Consider the following 18,338-nt stretch of genomic DNA (forward strand, 5'->3'; position numbering starts at 1 on the left):
AGGAAAGGGAAAAGCCCAAAAAGCAGAATAGAGCCTCTTTAAAATATGAAAGTGAGCTGCTTGTATAAAGCTCAACAGAGATTGAAGATTGTTACAATATTTTTCCGATATATATATATATTCATATTGGGTGGTAATAGCTGTTTAAGAACCAGCCAATCCGGCACACTCATATACTTACTTCATTAAGCAGAGGACATGGATTAAATGTTACTGCTCAGAGTATATGATCCACTCCATATCAACATCTTAAAGTGCTTTATGTCAGGTATTAATAAGGAAGAAGACAGAATGTTAAAACATTCATAGCAATGGACCTCAGCACAGTTCTCCTCAGCTCTTACAAGCTACTAGCACCACTCTCCCGTCTCCACGTTACCATCAACATGACCACAGCCAGGGTTTAGTGCTGACCCCGGAGCAACGATGTTAAGTCAGGTCATGTCATTGTCAGTCATGTATAATGCATTTCCTCTCACTTTACGTTGCGACTGAGCACCAATACAGTAGCCTCGCTTCAGTAGGTCGACTACAACTTCTTACTGTGACGTAACTCCAAAACTGTTTTGCTCCATTATCTATCGTCCTTTTTTAAATGTTATCAAATGTTTTAAATCTCAAACATGTTATTCTTCTGGTTTTTGTTTGAAAGCTTTCTTGCCTCATCTAGTATTCGATCAGTCAAAGCAAGAGTAGATACAGCTAAACCAACAGAGTCAGATGTTCTACTTCTATAGAAACTACTTTGTCCTTTTTGTTCGGTAGAAAGGCATCTTGAACTGGCCTTATCAAAATACAACTACTGAGGAGCAGCACCGTGTTGTGTTGGCGCAATTCAGTATTACAGTATACAGTAGATAGCTGTGTTCATTAAAGCTGCAAACTGGTACAGTATTCTATTATTAAATAGTAAAACAAATGTGGTGGATTAGGTCGTATGATATTTGCTTCCAAAATGTAGTGGAGTAGGAGTAAAACATTTTCATTTACTAAAAATGTACTCCACTACTCCAACATTGTTCTTAATAAGTACACTACTAATGTTCTACTTCTAAAGTTGAACATTAGCACATAAGTGTTGGTTTTTCAGTTTAATAATTTGAGAAAAAATGTGTTAAAAGAAGGCAAAATAAATCAGATGAAATGGCTGTTAAGCTTCTTATTTAATTATTAGTATTCACACAGTACAATCAATATTCCCATTAATGATAAGCTAACCTATTATGTTGCCTTAAAGAGCCTGTGACATGAGTTTCCCCCATCATCCAAACCCATCAATTTGAGTAAATATTGTCCCCTTGAAAACCGTTACTGAACTGATTTTGGATATTTGTACTTTGATAACCATTAATCTGCCCTTCAATGTTGACCATTTTCTGGATCTTCTCGCGGATTCTTCAAGTCCCGCCAAATGATGCGTGACGTCATTGCGGGCACAGCGCTCCAGCTGCACCGTCCAGGATCCCAGCTTCTGCATGTAAACGTACGACGGCGCACACAGCAGCAAGCTCAGACAGCGATGACAGGTTAATGTTGAACGTGTCTGAGAGCTCATATGAGGCTGAAGGATCGGTTTATGTATATATATATATATGTATATATATCTGTTAGAAGTTTAGGAATGAGGTGCGTCAATATGGGCGATCATACGGTCATGTAGCCAGTGGTGGAATGGGACTAAAAATCATCCCGGGACTCTTGACCGGCCCACTTCGGTACCGCTAGTAAATTGTCAACGGGGGGAGTGGGGGATGTCAGGGGCGGCGGGTGCTGTAGATAGTAAATGTAAATATGTAAATATTTGTGTCACTGCATCCTGGTAAAATACAAATATAATGTATAATGTCTGTGTCTTTGACATTAGCGCTGCTAGCCACCTGTGCCCTGTACTACGAAGCCAGTTCAACAGACCCTGGATATGTTTGAGTAACAAACAAACTAACAACAAACTAACACACGAGATCTCGCTAAGCGGTCCTACGACGCTGGTTATCAACTCGGTAAATCAAGCCAGGGTTTCTCTCTCCAGCTGAGAGCGCGTTCACATCTAAGACACGAGTGGATCTGACTTTAATTACATTTGACTCGAGTGTTTCGTCAACATAATGTGTTAAATAATACTTCTGCATACAGTCTGTGACACTGTGAGTGTTGCACGGCCAGATGAGGCTGGAGAAGCTGACTCAGATAAGGAAATATATGATATATTATGATATTATATGATCGATGATCTGATTGATGATGTAATATGAATGATAAGTGCGACACGTCGGCGTCTTCTCTGCATACGGCAGTTCAAACTGTATTTCCTTTATCCTGTAATATGACTTGAGAGATTTAAACTCCGCACACTGAGTGGATCTCTTTTCTATAGACGCCGGAGGCGGGCAGCGTCAGGTAAAATAAGTTATTTAGCCTTCTCAAACCTGAGCCTCACGCGCCGCCTATGGGGGATGTGCTAGTGACTTATCCGACCGGCCCACTTCGGTACCGGCCCATCGGGATTCGTCCCGATGGCCAGTCCGCCACTGCACCCAGCCCACGTAAACTGTCAACGGGGGGAGCCTCGCTGCGGGGAAACGGTGGACCTAGTGTCCCGATCGGTGTGGGAATAATAATAATAATAATCCGTGCATTTTATCCTTTAATTTACCCAACATTGTGGTAAAAAAGAAACACACGTTTAATCCATGTTGGTGTACTACAACTACAAAAAGCATCGGTTTGTTTTCTCATCAGGAAATGCAGACCGGCACAAACAAACGATTTTTAATCATCATCCTCACGATCATTTAATGTATCATATGTTCGCCGCATTGACATGAAAGCACTAATAAATGTAGTTTCATCCACTTGAGTTTACAACTACACAAATAATCGATTTGTTTTTATATCACATCCTACGGGAGGAAATCCAGCAGCTCTCACTCCCGATTTTTAATCCTAATGTAATCATCATCTTCACCACGATCATCTATGTTTATGTCGCCGAATTGACATGAAAGCACTGACACATATGAATATACTGTAGTCAACTTCATTACAACGTTATTAACGTGCCTAATCTCAGTAATTCACCATTTCTACGCATGACAACACACTTTGTCCGTGTTTGGCTCTCTCGCCGCACAGTGAAGCGTTCCCGCATTGACGTCACTTCCGTCTTCCCCCAAAACTTCAAAATGAGTCGAAGGAATTTTCCCGCGATGTTCGAAATTATTGATATTTAACGAAACGGTATCGCTTTTTCTTTTTTAAACTGACGGTTCGAGATTACTAGTAGCCCAATATTTCATTGCTCAACAGTTGTTGGGATGCTGTCACAAGCTCTTTAATGTTAATCCCATTCATTAATGTAGAAATACGTACTTTTTTTTTATTAAATGTTTACACACTCCATGCAAATAATTAGTAGTTAAATATTTGTATAATCAAGCAATCTCATTATCTATAATTAAGATGATTCATTTCAACGACATCACCAACTATCTGTGTAAAATAACTTACAACACACATTAACGTGGTGATGTCTGTGGGCAATGTATTTCTGTCATAGTAATGAATCCACTTCTGGTCAATGAACATGCCCATAATTAGTGAACACAGAGACGGCATTTGTTGTCCTGGGGCCTGTACTACGAAGCTGGTTCAACCTAACCTGGATATGTTTGAGTTAGCCGGTTGGCCTAATCCAAAACATACGCGCTCTCGCTAAACTGTACTACGACGCTGGTTATCAAGTGGATCGCTCAAGCCAGCCGTGTCCTATCTAGTTAAGTGCGCGTTCACATGAAAGGGGTGGTATTTGGAGCATTCGACCAATCACAAACATGGAGAAGCGTACTGACAGCGCAGCGTCATACTTCCTGAATGAAAAGTGCACTTTAATATTAGTCAAATATGAAGAAGTTAAACTTTAAACATCCATGACTTAAACACTTTATCCAGGATAAAAGCCACAGAGCTGCACCTGCAAGGTGAATACAGCTGGAAAAAGAACAAGTGTTTGAATGCGTACATTAACAGGTTTATGATATCACTGCCCCGTCTAAAACACAATCTGACTTCAATTACATTTGTCTCGAGTGTTTCGTCAACTTATGTGTTGCTTAAAATAATACTTCTGCATACAGTATGTGACACTGTGAGTGTTGCACGGCCAGATACGGCTCAGCTGACTCAGATAAGGAGATATATGATACATTATGAAGTGATATGCCGCGGACTGTACTTAATGTACTCTGATCCGGTTACTTATGTTGTGGCCGATATTTAAGTAAGCTTTCTTAACGCTAATGTTACAATAGTCAGATTGCTCTGAAGATGGAGGTGATATTCTATTCATGTTCACGTTCACACAGTCGGTGATTTTTGCCGGCCGTCTTTCCTGCGACGGCAGCTTTTCTGTATTTCCTTTCTCCTGTAATATGACTTGATCGCTTTAAACTCCGCACACTGAGCTCTGATTGGTCAGCAGGCGGTGCTTTCACTGAGTTGATCTCTTAGCCTGCAACCTAACCTGGTCCCGACCAGGTTAGCTGCTTAGCATATATTACCATGGAGATCTAGCCTGCTAAAAAGAGAACCAGCTTCGGATGACCGGAAAGCCGGAGTTTTCCCTGAATTTAGCCGGCTAAGCGAAAATCCTGCTTCGCAGTATACCCCCCTGCTCTGTAAAAGATAACACACACACACACAATCATAACAACAACAAATATAAAAGACAGTTTAAAACAAAAAACTGAATCTTTAAGCTATCATTGTGTCAGATATATATGAAAACACGCTTTAATTTGAACCTAGGTGCCTTACAGAATATATATTTTTAAATGCTGATTTTGGATAGACATTATCTCCTGATTTCATCCTGAACTCTCTGCCAAAGTTGGCTCTTCATGGCTATTTTTCAAATCACCAGAACCCTGTTTAGGGTCTTTGACAGAAAACAATCATAAAGTAATAAAGAAACAATAACTCTGCTGTTATGGAAAAACTGACACTAAATGACCCTCTCCTGAATTTACCTGATTATCACTGAAAAAGCAAACACAAATGTGCTGAATGGACATTCAGTTCCTGCGTTTATGTATTGTTTATCAAGTCTATTTAATGAAAAGTTAATGAGTCCTGACTGTAGTTCCTGATTTAGTTCCGGGGTTTAGTTCCTGAGGGAGATACAGCAGACTGTCCCCCAGACACACGGAGCCTCTGAAACGGAAACAGTGGAACAAACCAATAAAACCCAGCAGTGATTAAAGTGACGGCCCCGGATGTTTTGGTGCCCTCTGCAAAGTCTCGTACAGTGCCCCCGCTGTACAAATTAGGCTAGTCAGGTATGCAATAGTGTGCACTTACATGTCCAAGACAAGCCTCCAGGAAGAACTGACAATTCACGGAGTGGCCAAACGTTGGAATTACAATTTCCTGTGCCAGTTAAAGGATTCCATAGGGCCCAAAAATACATTCACTTACATTACAAGTCTGTGTAAGGGAAACTTCTGCAGCAATGGAGAGTCAGGACTCAGAGAGACACGAGGAGAGTTGGAGCTTTGATGTCAAACACTGGTGTTTTATTACAAGTATCGGCCGGAGAATTCATATCACAAGTCACAGCAGCCAGAGGTTCTGACTGCACGGGTGGGTTGCCACATCAATTCTGCCCAGCCTCTCTCTCGATAGACCTTTTAACTAGTTTACAGAGAGTTAATCAACATATTGGGGCAGATAATCTAAACAGCTGGGCCCACTGAATCACTTGCGTCTGACCCTTAATGGCCTTGAAGCCGGTCAACCCAGAGTTGACCGGTCATAGACTGAGAAATATCAACATATGACTGCATTAGCACATTCCTTACGGGAGATAACAGAGCCAGGGTTGGTCATAAACATCAAAGGGCAAAAGGTTAAATATCTAGGAGTAAAGACAGAAATATTCCCTCACAGTCTGTAAATCACTCACAATTATTTTTGGTTGATAATTTATGTTATTTGGTGATAATCCAAGTGATTATGTCCTAAAAGTGTGCTAATAGCCAAATCCATAGTCACATTTCTGCTCGCTCTGGCTGAAGAAGATCGCTGGATTTTTCTTGTTCTCAAAAGTTAAGGCATTTTGGCTTTAAGTGCCGGTGGACAACTTCCATAGGATTGAACGGGGCCTGCCTCCAATGCGGTGTCCTGTGTCTTTGTACATGTTGGAGAAATATTTTCCACGGTCCATAACTTTGACCCAGTTTATCAGTTCAATCTGTCCTGACTGAGCACACGCACCTGTAACCTTGGCTGCTGTGCTCTCAGTGTTTTGTCTCCCTGTTCCTGCCTGTTGGCGTCAGCTGATAGAGGTGTTATGATTATATCTCGTTATGCAGCATGTTGATTATTCTCTCTGAACTAGCTAAATACATGGGTCTGGGGTAGAGTTCTTCAGATTTGACGTGGCAACTCTACCGTGAAGTCAGAACCTCTGGCTCTTGGACTTGTGATGTGAATTCTCCGGCCGAAGCTCCAAATCAACCATCAGTGTTTGACATCAAAGCTCCTGCTCTCCTCGTGTCTCTGAGTCCTGACTCTCCATTGCTACAGAAGTTTCCCTTACAGTACATCCATGGTCCTAGGATATGATTTCTGATTAATAATATATCCTTTTTAAGTTGCTTGCCTGTATTTCCACAAGTGTCAATATCTGTGAATTAATAATTTGAGTGCCAGGTTTCAGAGGAAATGAATACCACATTATAGGAATGGACAACAGAGTTACTTAATCCTGTACTGCGTTTTATCAATTTATATTGTTTTGATTGTTGGAGATGTTTTCCACTGAGATTTCTGCCTTCTCTCTAATATAATCGAACTAGATGACACTCCACTTGGGTTGGGATGAAGAATACTTTTACATAGCAATGTCTCTTTCCAGAAGTCCAGACCCGGCTACTTATAATCTACAGATCTTGTTTGGAGCAGTTTAATGTGGATATTAATAATGTCCTTCGTCATTGCCATCTGGTTCCATTATACTTAAGATAAGACAGACATCTGTACGGAGGATATCTCTACCAATCTGCTAGTTCAACCAAAAAAATTATCTAAATTGATTACTAGTACTACATCTAACGGGGAGACATATTTCAGATGTTGGTGTCACTGTCCCTTTAAATGCTTAAAAAAAGAAACCTGCTATGTTACGTATTCAATGTTTTCCACTGTATTGGCTCTCATTATGACCACAAACTAACACTGTGTGTGTGTGTGTGTGTGTGTGTGTGTGTGTGTGTGTGTGTGTGTGTGTGTGTGTGTGTGTGTGTGTGTGTGTGTGTGTGTGTGTGTGTGTGTGTGTGTGTGTGTGTGTGTGTGTGTGTGTGTGTGTGTGTGTGTGTGTGTGTGTGTGTGTGTGTGTGTGTGTGTGTGTGTGTGTGTGTGTGTGTGTGTGTGTGTGTGTGTGTGTGTGTGTAAACAGTGAGAAATGGAGGACAGCCTTTGATGTGCACTAACATAATCCGTGCTGATGGGTTGGAATGTCACACTTTGGCCACACACACTTTATCTCTCTCACACACACTGACCCACTGGAATCCCCCTTTCATTCATGTATTGCCTCTGCTTGATGTTGATTGGCTCTCTGACTCGCAGTTTGTTCATTATCAGGACAAATGAATCCAATTTCCTTGTTACTGTACGCGTTCATATGTTTCATTCTAGAAACTAGTTGTCGTCTGATCACTGCAATTGATTTGAATTCACAGACTTCCAGTCATGAGTTTCCACTTCTGTTCTTCAACCTTTTTTATTTAAAGTGTGTTCAACCCGCTTTACAGAAAAAACGCTTTAAAGGACCTTTATGTTTTGTGCGTTTCATGGTTCTGTGGTTGTTTACTGTCTATCTGAAAAGAGACAACAAATGCAAATTAGATGCACACTATGTTACAAAAAGGGTCGATGAAAAAACTAGGAATTAAATAAGATGGCTTGAGTCACAAAAAATGTATCCTTAAGTGCTGTTTTTTGCTGAACGCATCCCTTTGACCAGTCCTCATAGTATGCCTCTCGTCCAATGAAATGACTTGGTCGCTCTATGACGCGTTGAACCCAATGTGAGCAAATTACTCTGAATGCTGCGACGCAGCACCTGAGATTACTTCCAAAAAGTTGTTCACGTTCTCAATTTTTTATGTTTAACGTTATATTCGTTCGGTACACTTCGGTACACACGTGTGGGGGCCGGTACGGGTACCGTTACACCCCTAACGAACTCCCATTAAACTTTTAATTGTGCTTTGTCCCTGAAACAATAAGCAGTAAAAAATGTCATTTCATTTCAAACCTTTATTTATTCAGATAAATCCCATTGAGATCATTGATCTCTTTTTCAAGGGAGACCTGCTCAAGTAGTTCCACATGAAACATAAAAACATAAATAGAACAACAAAAGGACATCATACAGCATCATTTACATAATTATCCACATAAACATATAACATAATATACAAATATATAAAATACATACATAAACGTGACTGTCATTAGATTTACTGAGTTTGGGATTCAGAACTGTCCAGCAGGTGTATTTGTTGCGTACATTAGGTTGTCAATTGTTTTATATTATTTGTCTTTTCTTTGCAAAAATGTGTCCTTAAAAAAAAAAAAAACTTTTGATAAAAGTGGTAATGGGAGTATTAAAAGCTTGAATTTAAAAGGTTGAATAAAAGTGTTTTGTTTCTGGGTTTTTTCGGTAATGCCCTGAATAAAATATTGTTCTTTCTACGTCAGAGTCAAAAAACCTCAGAGCAGACGGTATCTCAAAGGAGCAGCACGGCAATAATCAGTTTATATCTTAACGACCTCAGTGATTCAGCGGATTCCTTTAATAATCTGCGATGAGAAACTCTCCTCTAATTAGCCTCTGCGCTATTAATTAGTAAAAACCAAACTGATCTGTCTGCTGATGATGATGTTGGGACTGTTTCCTGTCTGGATCTGATTTATAAAACCATGTCTTTCTGTTTCCTCTGCAGCGTCAAGAACGATGTTTACTCGAGAGGAGCATGCACAACCGGGTCAGGAGTTAACGTCAACTTTCATCTCCACCTGCTTCCTGTGAAAACTACACTACCCACAATACCTGGGAACTGACGACCCAGTCTGACATTTAGAACGCTTTAAAAAAAGACACTCAAAAGGAACAAAACTAGAAAAAAACACAAACGCTGCTGTGAAGAGGACCAATATGGCCAACAACACGACGGAGCACCCTCCGGGGAATTCGGTTGCAGAGGGCAACCATGACGGGGACTTTGGGGTGACGGTGATGGACCTGAGGGAGCTGATGGAGCTGCGGAGCGCCGAGGGTGTCAGCAAGATCCAGGACACGCATGGAGACGTGCAGGGCCTCTGCCGCCGTCTGAAGACATCCGCCATCGAAGGTGAGACGCATGAAACACACCATACCCACACTCAGTCCACATCACCAGGAAACATTTCCTATATTCTACTTCGATTTAGTTTTAGTCACAACATAAAGATCAAACGTTTTGATAAAACTCACACTCGTTTTTTCCTACAATAAAGCTCAAACTATTTTTACTTTCTATTAAGAGGGGGCTGACTGACTGATGATTTTGCCTACTTTACTTCAAGAGCATTTTCCTTGTGAGTGTGAGAGGGAGCGATGATAAAAAGCAAAGTCCCAACACTTCGAGATGAATAGCCATTGACTTCTTTTACATAATGGTATTGCTCTAGTATCAGTATTCAATGATCAATGGCCTGCTACATGTCCACTCCCAAGGCTTGGAAATCACTGTTTTGATTCATACTTAATTTAATCAAGATATTTATTGATAGTAAAGTCAATGATTTGAATCGTCAATAGGAGAGCTGCCCATTTGAATCTCATGCCATTGAATCACGGTTCGGTTGTCACGTTGATTTGTCAACAAAGCAAAGAAAGTCCTTCGTCCTTGTACAGACTGTAACATACGATAATGGCATGACAAACTCTTCTGTCTCAACACACCCCTAAACTATTTTACAATCAATGATCTTTTACAAAGATCTGTATTTCTACACTGTGTTGTTGCTTATTTTACTTAAATACCAAAGTATGAATTAGCAATGTGTTTGTTTAATATAGTTCGTATTAATCCTAATCTGCAAAGAAATTAGTTTCTGAAGCTGTCAGATAAATATAGTGAAGGAAAATTATGAATTATACTGTGATGGAAGTATACAATTCTGTGTGTGTGTGTGTGTGTGTGTGTGTGTGTGTGTGTGTGTGTGTGTGTGTGTGTGTGTGTGTGTGTGTGTGTGTGTGTGTGTGTGTGTGTGTGTGTGTGTGTGTGTGTGTGTGTGTGTGTGTGTGTGTGTGTGTGTGTGTGTGTGTGTGTGTGTGTGTGTGTGTGTGTGTGTGTGTGTGTGTGTGTGTGTGTGTGTGTGTGTGTGTGTGTGTGTGTGTGTGTGTGTGTGTGTGTGTGTGTGTGTGTGTGTGTGTGTGTGTGTGTGTGTGTGTGTCCATTCATTCCAGGATTGAAATTAGTTCCAGCCCGTTCCCCTAATGGCTCCATAGATCATTGCTCTGTTCCATTTTGTAATCAGAGGACAGCTGTAGTCGCGTCCTCCACACAAGAAATTACTCACTTTAATGAAGAAACTGTAATTATATTTTCACTGCAGAGAGGAAGAAGAGGGGGGAACAAAGGGAAACCTAAATGTGATGTTGAGGGCAAACACCATGATTGTTACTGTTAACTGAGGTGATACAGGATAAATGTTTTAATCCACCTGCTGTCTTTTTGTATCCATACGTCATAAGAATAATTTTCAGTTATTTTGTTAAAGGGGCTTTATTTCGCTTTTTTTTTAGTTTTCCCTTTCCTGTAGTGTGTTATATAGGTTTCTGTGCATGTAAATGGTCTGTCAAGGCTAAACTCTCTCCCACAGACTAACCAAGCTTTTTGAACATTAAAGGTCACCTATCATGCAATATTTAGGCAATAGCATGGGTCTCAGATAGATAAAAATGTATTAAAAACTTGTCTATGAAGTGTTTTGCTCAAAATACCAAACAGATCACCCATTCTAGCCATGCCTCATATCCCTCTATTTCACTTCCTGTTACTAAAGTGCTGATTCGGGGTATAAAGCTTTAAAAAAAAAAAAAAAAAAAAAAAAAAACGGCGGGCAGAGCTTATAATAAATGCTGCGGTCCTGAAACGCCAAAACCACATCAAGGATTATTTCTGAAACATTATGGAGCTCAAAGGCTTTCTCTCTTGCCGGTTTACCACAAGGTGAGTTTCTTTTTATTTCCTGCTTCTTCACACTTGTGCTGCTCTCCAGGACTGGTTAGCTCTGAGTGTTAGCGATGCTTGCTGATGTAAACAAAAACCATATTACGTCCAAAACACGTCGGCATTGATTCTGATAGCAACTTTTCATAGTGTGAGGCGCGCCTCCCTGGGGGGGCGCCAGTTAGCTTCAGGGGAGGCACAGCGTGAGAAAAAACTAACGAGAAAAAGATGAGTAAAGTGTCACCTGCACACTTTTAGCTGTCTGTGGAGACAAAAGGCTGTAAAAGTGCTCATTCCCTTCACCTCCACCTGCTCCCGCCCCGTACCCGCAACGTGCAATAGCCTAACGAACCCGCCCCGCCACCCGCACATATTGCCAATTAGTTCCGCAAACCGACCCGACCCGTCGGCACAAGATCCGCAAACTGACCCAAACCCGCATATCCTACGAGCAGTGAAAACATGCAATTATTCCCAAAAACACGTGGGATGTTGGTTCTTCTCTCCATCTAGGATGACACCAAAAGCCTCCCAGACGTTGGATTTCGCTCTTGAGGAAGAGTTATTTACAATGCTGTATTCTCCGAGAGCTTCATCTCAGCCATTTTGAATGTGGCGCGCTCAGCAGCAGATTGATGCGGTGCAAAGGTTATGATTATGCGCGGTCCCGCGGGGAGAGGTCTGAGGAATGTTTAAACATTACATTTAATTATTATTATTTAAATATATTTATTATGCCACACCCGCGACCCGACCCGCATCTTCTTTGTTATACCTTCCCACACTTTGAAAACCCCTGCCTTAGAGAGTTCACGTGAAAACTGAATTCAAAAAGACAAAATCATTGAGGCACCCATATATTAATTCACAGAGCTAGAGAAAATAAATGGAAATTCCTGGAGGGTTAGTTTCTTCCTCCACAGTGACTGAAGTCCTTCTACCCTTTGTTTTCACTATAGAACTAACCCTGACTTGTTAATTGACTTTGACGTGTGAAATCACAGGAATGGGCCCTTTAAATCTATATTTAGATATAAATGTCTCATGTCTCATGCCCTATGGTTGTTCCAGTGTAAGAACTGATTTTCAGTTTAGTTTTAATGCGTCGTAGATTATAACACTGTGTCCGCTTTAATTAATTGTATCTCCAGGGTAATTGTTGCAGTCTTTGATTCACTTTGTGACACTGAGTGGAGAGCAGGATGTCAGCAGTGGGATGCAGTGGCTCGTATCGTTACAATCTTTTTATCACTGTATATGTACCGCAAGATTTATTTTAATTGTACTACAGACAGATATATACACCCAAAGGCCAATATTATCACACAGCTTTAGCTTTTCATACATCCCTATCACTGTATATATCGGGCCAGATTGTAGTTCTGATTTGACAGAACACTCTTAAGCCAATATTTATCAGATTTTAGATTACTTTATTGTTCATTAGATTTGCATAAAATGGAAATGTCTCTCTGTTCCAGTAATACAATACCATACACAACAGTTGTGCCTTACTTTACTTAAACTGAGTGACCAAGTGGTAGTCGTAAGAGTGCTCAGTGGTTTGTTCTTCCACTGGCAGTCAGTCCAGCCCAACAACATTACTCCGCAGTATTTAACAATGAAATACAAACTAAAAAAAACATACATGAATAAACAAATGAATAAATGAATCGATACATATAAATTCCAATTAGCTATGGAGTTGGTTGTGTGATGACCTAGAAAAACAGCCATGAGGTTGGGTCGGGGCTTATGGGAAAGATTTGAGATGAAAGAGTGTGGTCAGAGAGTAGATGGGAAAATGTAAATAGCCTCTAACAGATGATGGTCACAGCAAAACCACTTACTGAGGTGTTTTTGTTGAGCTTCCAATAGTTTTTACCAGTCTTTAGCTCAGTGGTCCTCCAGATTGGCCTCAAGACTTTCAAACAAAGCACCATCAAGACCGCTTGTCCATGTTGGATAAAAGGTAAGAGGTGTGCCTCTCCAAAAACACTCATTTGCAGCAGCTCGCTCTCAGCAGATCATTAAAAATGAACTACTGACATAAACTGCAAAAGAATAGTGGTTTTTAGATGCCTTCAGTCGCAGCCGTTGCACTGCATTTCCTTTGGCTGTATCACTATATAAGCCCCCCTGTGGTTTTCCCATTTAAAAAAATGTTAAATGTAAATAAATATTGTGCATGAACTACCCTCACAAAACGTTGTGCCTGTAAATCAAAGGTGTAATAGCACTCATATATTGTACTACTATCATACTACAGTGTAAAAATACAAGTCCAGCATTCAAAATGTTCTCCAGTAAAAGAGTAACAGCATTCAAATATACTTGGAAGTACGAAAACTGAAAGTACTCATTACGCAGAATGGCCCGTTTCAGATTCATATATATTGAATTATTGGATTGTAATTAGTGATGCATTCATGTGTTCATCACTTTGATGTTGCACTTAGTAGAGAATTACTTTATTAACTATTCAGTAGTTTAATGTATAGTTATGTATGATACTTTGTTTAATTAAAAAAAAAAAAATCTTTGAAATGGCTAGTAACAAAAGCAATCAAATATCTTCAGTGGAGTAAAAATATAAGATAATTAAGTAAAAATACTCAAGGTAAGTAAAAGTACTTCCAATGTGTACTTAAGTACAGCACTTGAGTTAATCTATAGTTACAGTTCACCCCTGCTGTGAGCATTTGCAGAAGCTCTCATGCATGTTTAAAGGCCCGGACACACCAGGCCGAAATCGGCCGTTTTCGTTAGTCGGACGACGAAGCGTGCCCTGTCGCCCAAACTCAATTTGGTGTGTCCCGCACCGTCGGCCGTGACACGCCTTATTTGGCCTTTCATGGCCGACGCACGGCCGATTCAACATGTTGAATCGGCCTGTGCGTCGGCCACAGGCAGTCGGACAAAGAAATCACTCTGATTGGCTGTTCAGCTAGCGAATCAGTGCATGAGAAGCGAAACGGTTGCTTGAGAATGTCTTCCACAAGCAACACTCCAATGGCTGATAGCTCCAGTACCGCACGAAACATGTTTTCGATGGACGAGAGTGAAAATGGAACGCACAAGCTATTTGTTGTTTGTTTATATCACGTAGTCTGTTCTTCTTCTCTGTCTTCCGGTTGTTGCCTCTTTTGAATGACGAATACACACTACCGCCGCCTGCTGGTAAGGAGAGTTATTGCCACTCATGCATGCGCAGTTCGTACGTGCTCAGCTGAAGTCTTTGCGGTGTGTTCCAGTGCGACACATGGCCAACACGCAGGAGAAGACGCCGACGCAACAGTCGGCGTAAGCGTCGGCGAGTTCTCTGGTGACTGCTTGGTGTGTCAGGGCCTTAAAGGCTGACACCAAAGAACACGTCCCGATGGACCCGATTGCTGTGTCGCCTAACGTCTCTCTTGGCCAAAAAGTTGCACTGGAACACACCGCAAAGACTTCAGCCGACGGCCAAGTTGCACGTACAACTTGCGTGAGTGGCAATAACTCTCCTTACAAGCAAGCGGCGGTAGTGTGTATTCGTCATTCAAAAGAGGCAACCGGAAGACAGACTGCGTGATATATACAAACAACAAATAGCGTGCGTTCCATTTTCACTCTCGTCCATCACAGACGGTTTCACAGACATAATAATAATAATAATTCCTTACATTTATTATAGCGCTTTTCCAGTGCTCAAAGCGCTTTACAGATACACATTACACATATTTTTTATACATGCAATGGTCACTGTGGACAATACTCACAGGAGCAAGTTCAGGTGAAGTGTCTTGCCCAAGGACACAACGGCTTTACAGACGCAGCAGCGGCGGGTTTCACCCCTTGATCTGATGATCATTGCACAGAGCACAGCGCCACACCGTCCATCTTCACGCCTCGAAGTCATCGAGGCGCTTTTACAAGTACACATTGATATCATACATGTACTGTGGACATTACCCACAGGAGCAAATCCGGGTGAAGTGTCTTGCCCAAGGACACAACGGCCTGACGCAGTGGCGGCAGGAGCGGGTTTCGAACTGGAGTTCCCCAGCACCCCCCTTGATCTGATGATCAGATGCACAGACCACTGCGCCACCCATTACCAGACTTATCGAAAACATGTTTAGTGCGGTACTGGAAAATGAAAAAGAATAGCCGTCTGTGTGTGCCTTCTTCACTTCCGTTTCGCTTCTCATGCACTGATTCGCTAAGCTGAACAGCCAATCAGTGATTTATTTTGCCGACAGCTCCCCGATTGGGCGGAAGGTGTCAGCACGGCCGAAAAGACACGACGGTGCAGGACACACCAATCTGAGTAGGGCGACAGGACGCTCATCGGCGGCCAGACATCTATCGACGGCCGAAATCGGCCCGGTGTGTCCGTGCCTTAAGATGCTCTATAAGGCTTTTTGGGGCTTTCCCTTTCCTGTAGTGTGTTATATAGGTTTGTGTGCATGTAAATGGTCTTCAGAGGCTAAAAACCCAAAGTTCCCTCCAGAGAGTGTCTCTCCCACACACTATATCGGGGACTGAAATAATGAAGCTGTGATGAGTCATTGTTTCTCACATCTCCAAACCCAATAGAAAGCCTGTTTTTCTGTCTGAAGCCAGCTGAATGTTATCTAAGTGGATCACCTCAGTAGCGGCAGCATTATGTTAGCAGTTAGCGACTTCACACAGTTATATTTAACTGTTTCTGTATCAGCTCACTGTGCTGGCTGTGATAGTCACTTGTTTCTTCTTCAGCTGCTTTTACTTTCCGGCTGTTAAATCAGCTGCTGATTGCACGCTGACCACACTCACACAGGCTCAGCTGCAGGCACGCCCCCCACCCCCCCCTGCTGGTTAATGTATATTGATGAAACGGACTGCTGCCTCTTTGGAGGTCATTGATCGTTCTCCTCATCATTTTACTAAATCTGTGTATTTCATGTTGGGAGGACAGGCTGCCTCTTAGCAGGAGACTCACAGTGAGTCGTAAACTTTATTCAAACAGGATTTGGGTAACAAAGAGCTTCACAAAGAGATGCGTATAAAAATAAACAACTATTTTAGGAAAATGAAAAGCAGCGTGATATGTCACCGCTCAGGTGAGAAGACGTCAGGAGATGATTTATTTTTGGCTCTTTAATGTCAAAGTTATGCTTTCATGTAAAAGAGTTAGTGTCTTCAGAGAAAGGAGAGCTGAAACTGGCAGAAAAAAACTATTAAAACAGTCCCTGACATCAGCTGATGATCAGATGTTGAGTTTTCTGTTCATTTAGAGAACAAACCGTGTCGACATTTACGACTTTTTCTTTTTATGTGATCAGAGGATTGAAATATTAAAGGAATATTTTACACCCAAAATAAACATTTGTATATTAACTCAATCCGTGCTACTTTGAAAATGTTTTTCTTGAAAGACATTGACAGAAGAATCAGAAAACATAGATACGTTTTTCTGAAAAGAATGGGGGCTTATAGCTAAATTATATTGAAACATTAGTTAACAAACTCTCACATAATTGATACACTTTAGTCCAAGTCTCATTTATCCATTCATATGCTCACTTATTAAGGGAATTGTATTAAAATGATTCAAACTGTTGTAAAAAGTACTTGTAAGTGTGTACATCAACACTTCTGCAGACTCCTGCTTTTCACCTTGCATTATAAAAAGTAAAGGGTCTATTCAGAATATTTTAACTGTGTATTATTGTTATTACTGGCTGCTAGTTTACTGATATTGGCTTTTTGAGATCAATACCAACATTGGATCTTTAAAAAAACAGATAACCAGCATTATCAATATTGTTGAAACCAAGATATGTATAGAGAAAAGACATTCAGTTAGGGTTTAATGTGAGCTGTAAATCATATCCACACACACACACACACACACACACACACACACACACACACACACACACACACACACACACACTCTCTTTAGTGTGAGAAGTCAGCAACCAATTTGAGCCTCAGCTTGAGCTGCGTGACCCGGGTCTCATTCACTGTAGTGAACACACACACGCACACGCACACATAGCCTCAGGTCATCGATGTCTGCCAGTTCAAGTAGAAAACACCTCTTAGCGATCAGTGATAGAAGGAAATACACCAAGACATGCAACGCTTTTCATGTCTTCCCTTTCCTTTTTTTTACGCTCCGTCACACCTCTTATAATAAATAAAAAATAAAACGTTATCTGCAGTCGACTTCACCCTCTGAAACTATCTCTCCACGCTTACTAAAAACCTGAGAGGAGGCTGAGAACCATTCATCCATTAGCTGTACCCACTTATCCTTGATGTCCCAGCGGACATTGTGGCGAGAGGCGGGGTACAGAAGTAAATTACAGGGGCCGAGGAAAACAAATCTAAAATATATGTAAATGTGTAGTGTAAATGGTTCCTGTTTTATTTGCCTTAGGATTTATAAAGCTCGGTCATTGCATCAGAGGATGTCGGTGACCGTGTGAAATGAAGTGTGTGTATACTGGAGAGTGAAAAACAGACATCACTCTCCAATGCTGACAAAAGAAAATGCGATATTATTATCATTAATAATTTAGATCTTATTGTAATATTGCCAACAGCAGTATCTGGATCTGAGGAGATCTTGCCTTCAAGGGTAGATGATGATGATTCCATTCTATGTGTATTAAAGACAACAGTTTCTCTGAAGTTTAGGCGATGTCTACAGTCAAAGTACAAAAACCTGTTTTGTTTATAGTGTCTGTTAGTTTATGCTCATAGTCTGGGTATTAATTTCCCTAACTGCACAGTTAATACTCTGAGAAAAGCAGTCTGACTGCGAATGAGGCTCCAAACACTCACTGTATTAATCCTGCAAAAGGATTTGTTTGATAATCCAGAGGATATGGGGTTTAGTGAGTTCCTTTTTAAAATGTCCGGAAATCTTTGAAGGACTTCAGGACTCATCCTGAGGACACTTCTGTCCTCGGAATAATATCACAGCATATTTTTATAATCTGAAACTTGAGTATAGTCAGGGCTGCACATAACTGGTGCGCAGGTGCGCATGCACACCTCCGCCAAAAAAAGAGCACCGGGTCA

The 18,338-nt window shown here is 41.1% G+C and overlaps 1 protein-coding gene across 6 annotated transcripts in view; it reads left to right on the plus strand.

Moving 5' to 3' along the window:
• The window catches only part of LOC117447084 (plasma membrane calcium-transporting ATPase 1-like), a 165,621-nt gene that overhangs the window by 68,093 nt on the left and 79,190 nt on the right, over window positions 1–18,338 (plus strand). For all 6 annotated transcript variants that reach the window (XM_071203209.1, XM_071203205.1, XM_071203207.1 and 3 more), the window contains one exon: window positions 9,009–9,416. In XM_071203209.1, coding sequence (XP_071059310.1) covers window positions 9,221–9,416 — 196 coding nt within the window. In that variant the 5' untranslated portion in view covers window positions 9,009–9,220. The remainder of the gene's footprint in view (window positions 1–9,008; window positions 9,417–18,338) is intronic.

This window comes from Pseudochaenichthys georgianus, chromosome 5 (assembly GCF_902827115.2).
Source record: "Pseudochaenichthys georgianus chromosome 5, fPseGeo1.2, whole genome shotgun sequence".
NCBI classification, from domain to species: Eukaryota; Metazoa; Chordata; class Actinopteri; order Perciformes; family Channichthyidae; genus Pseudochaenichthys; species Pseudochaenichthys georgianus.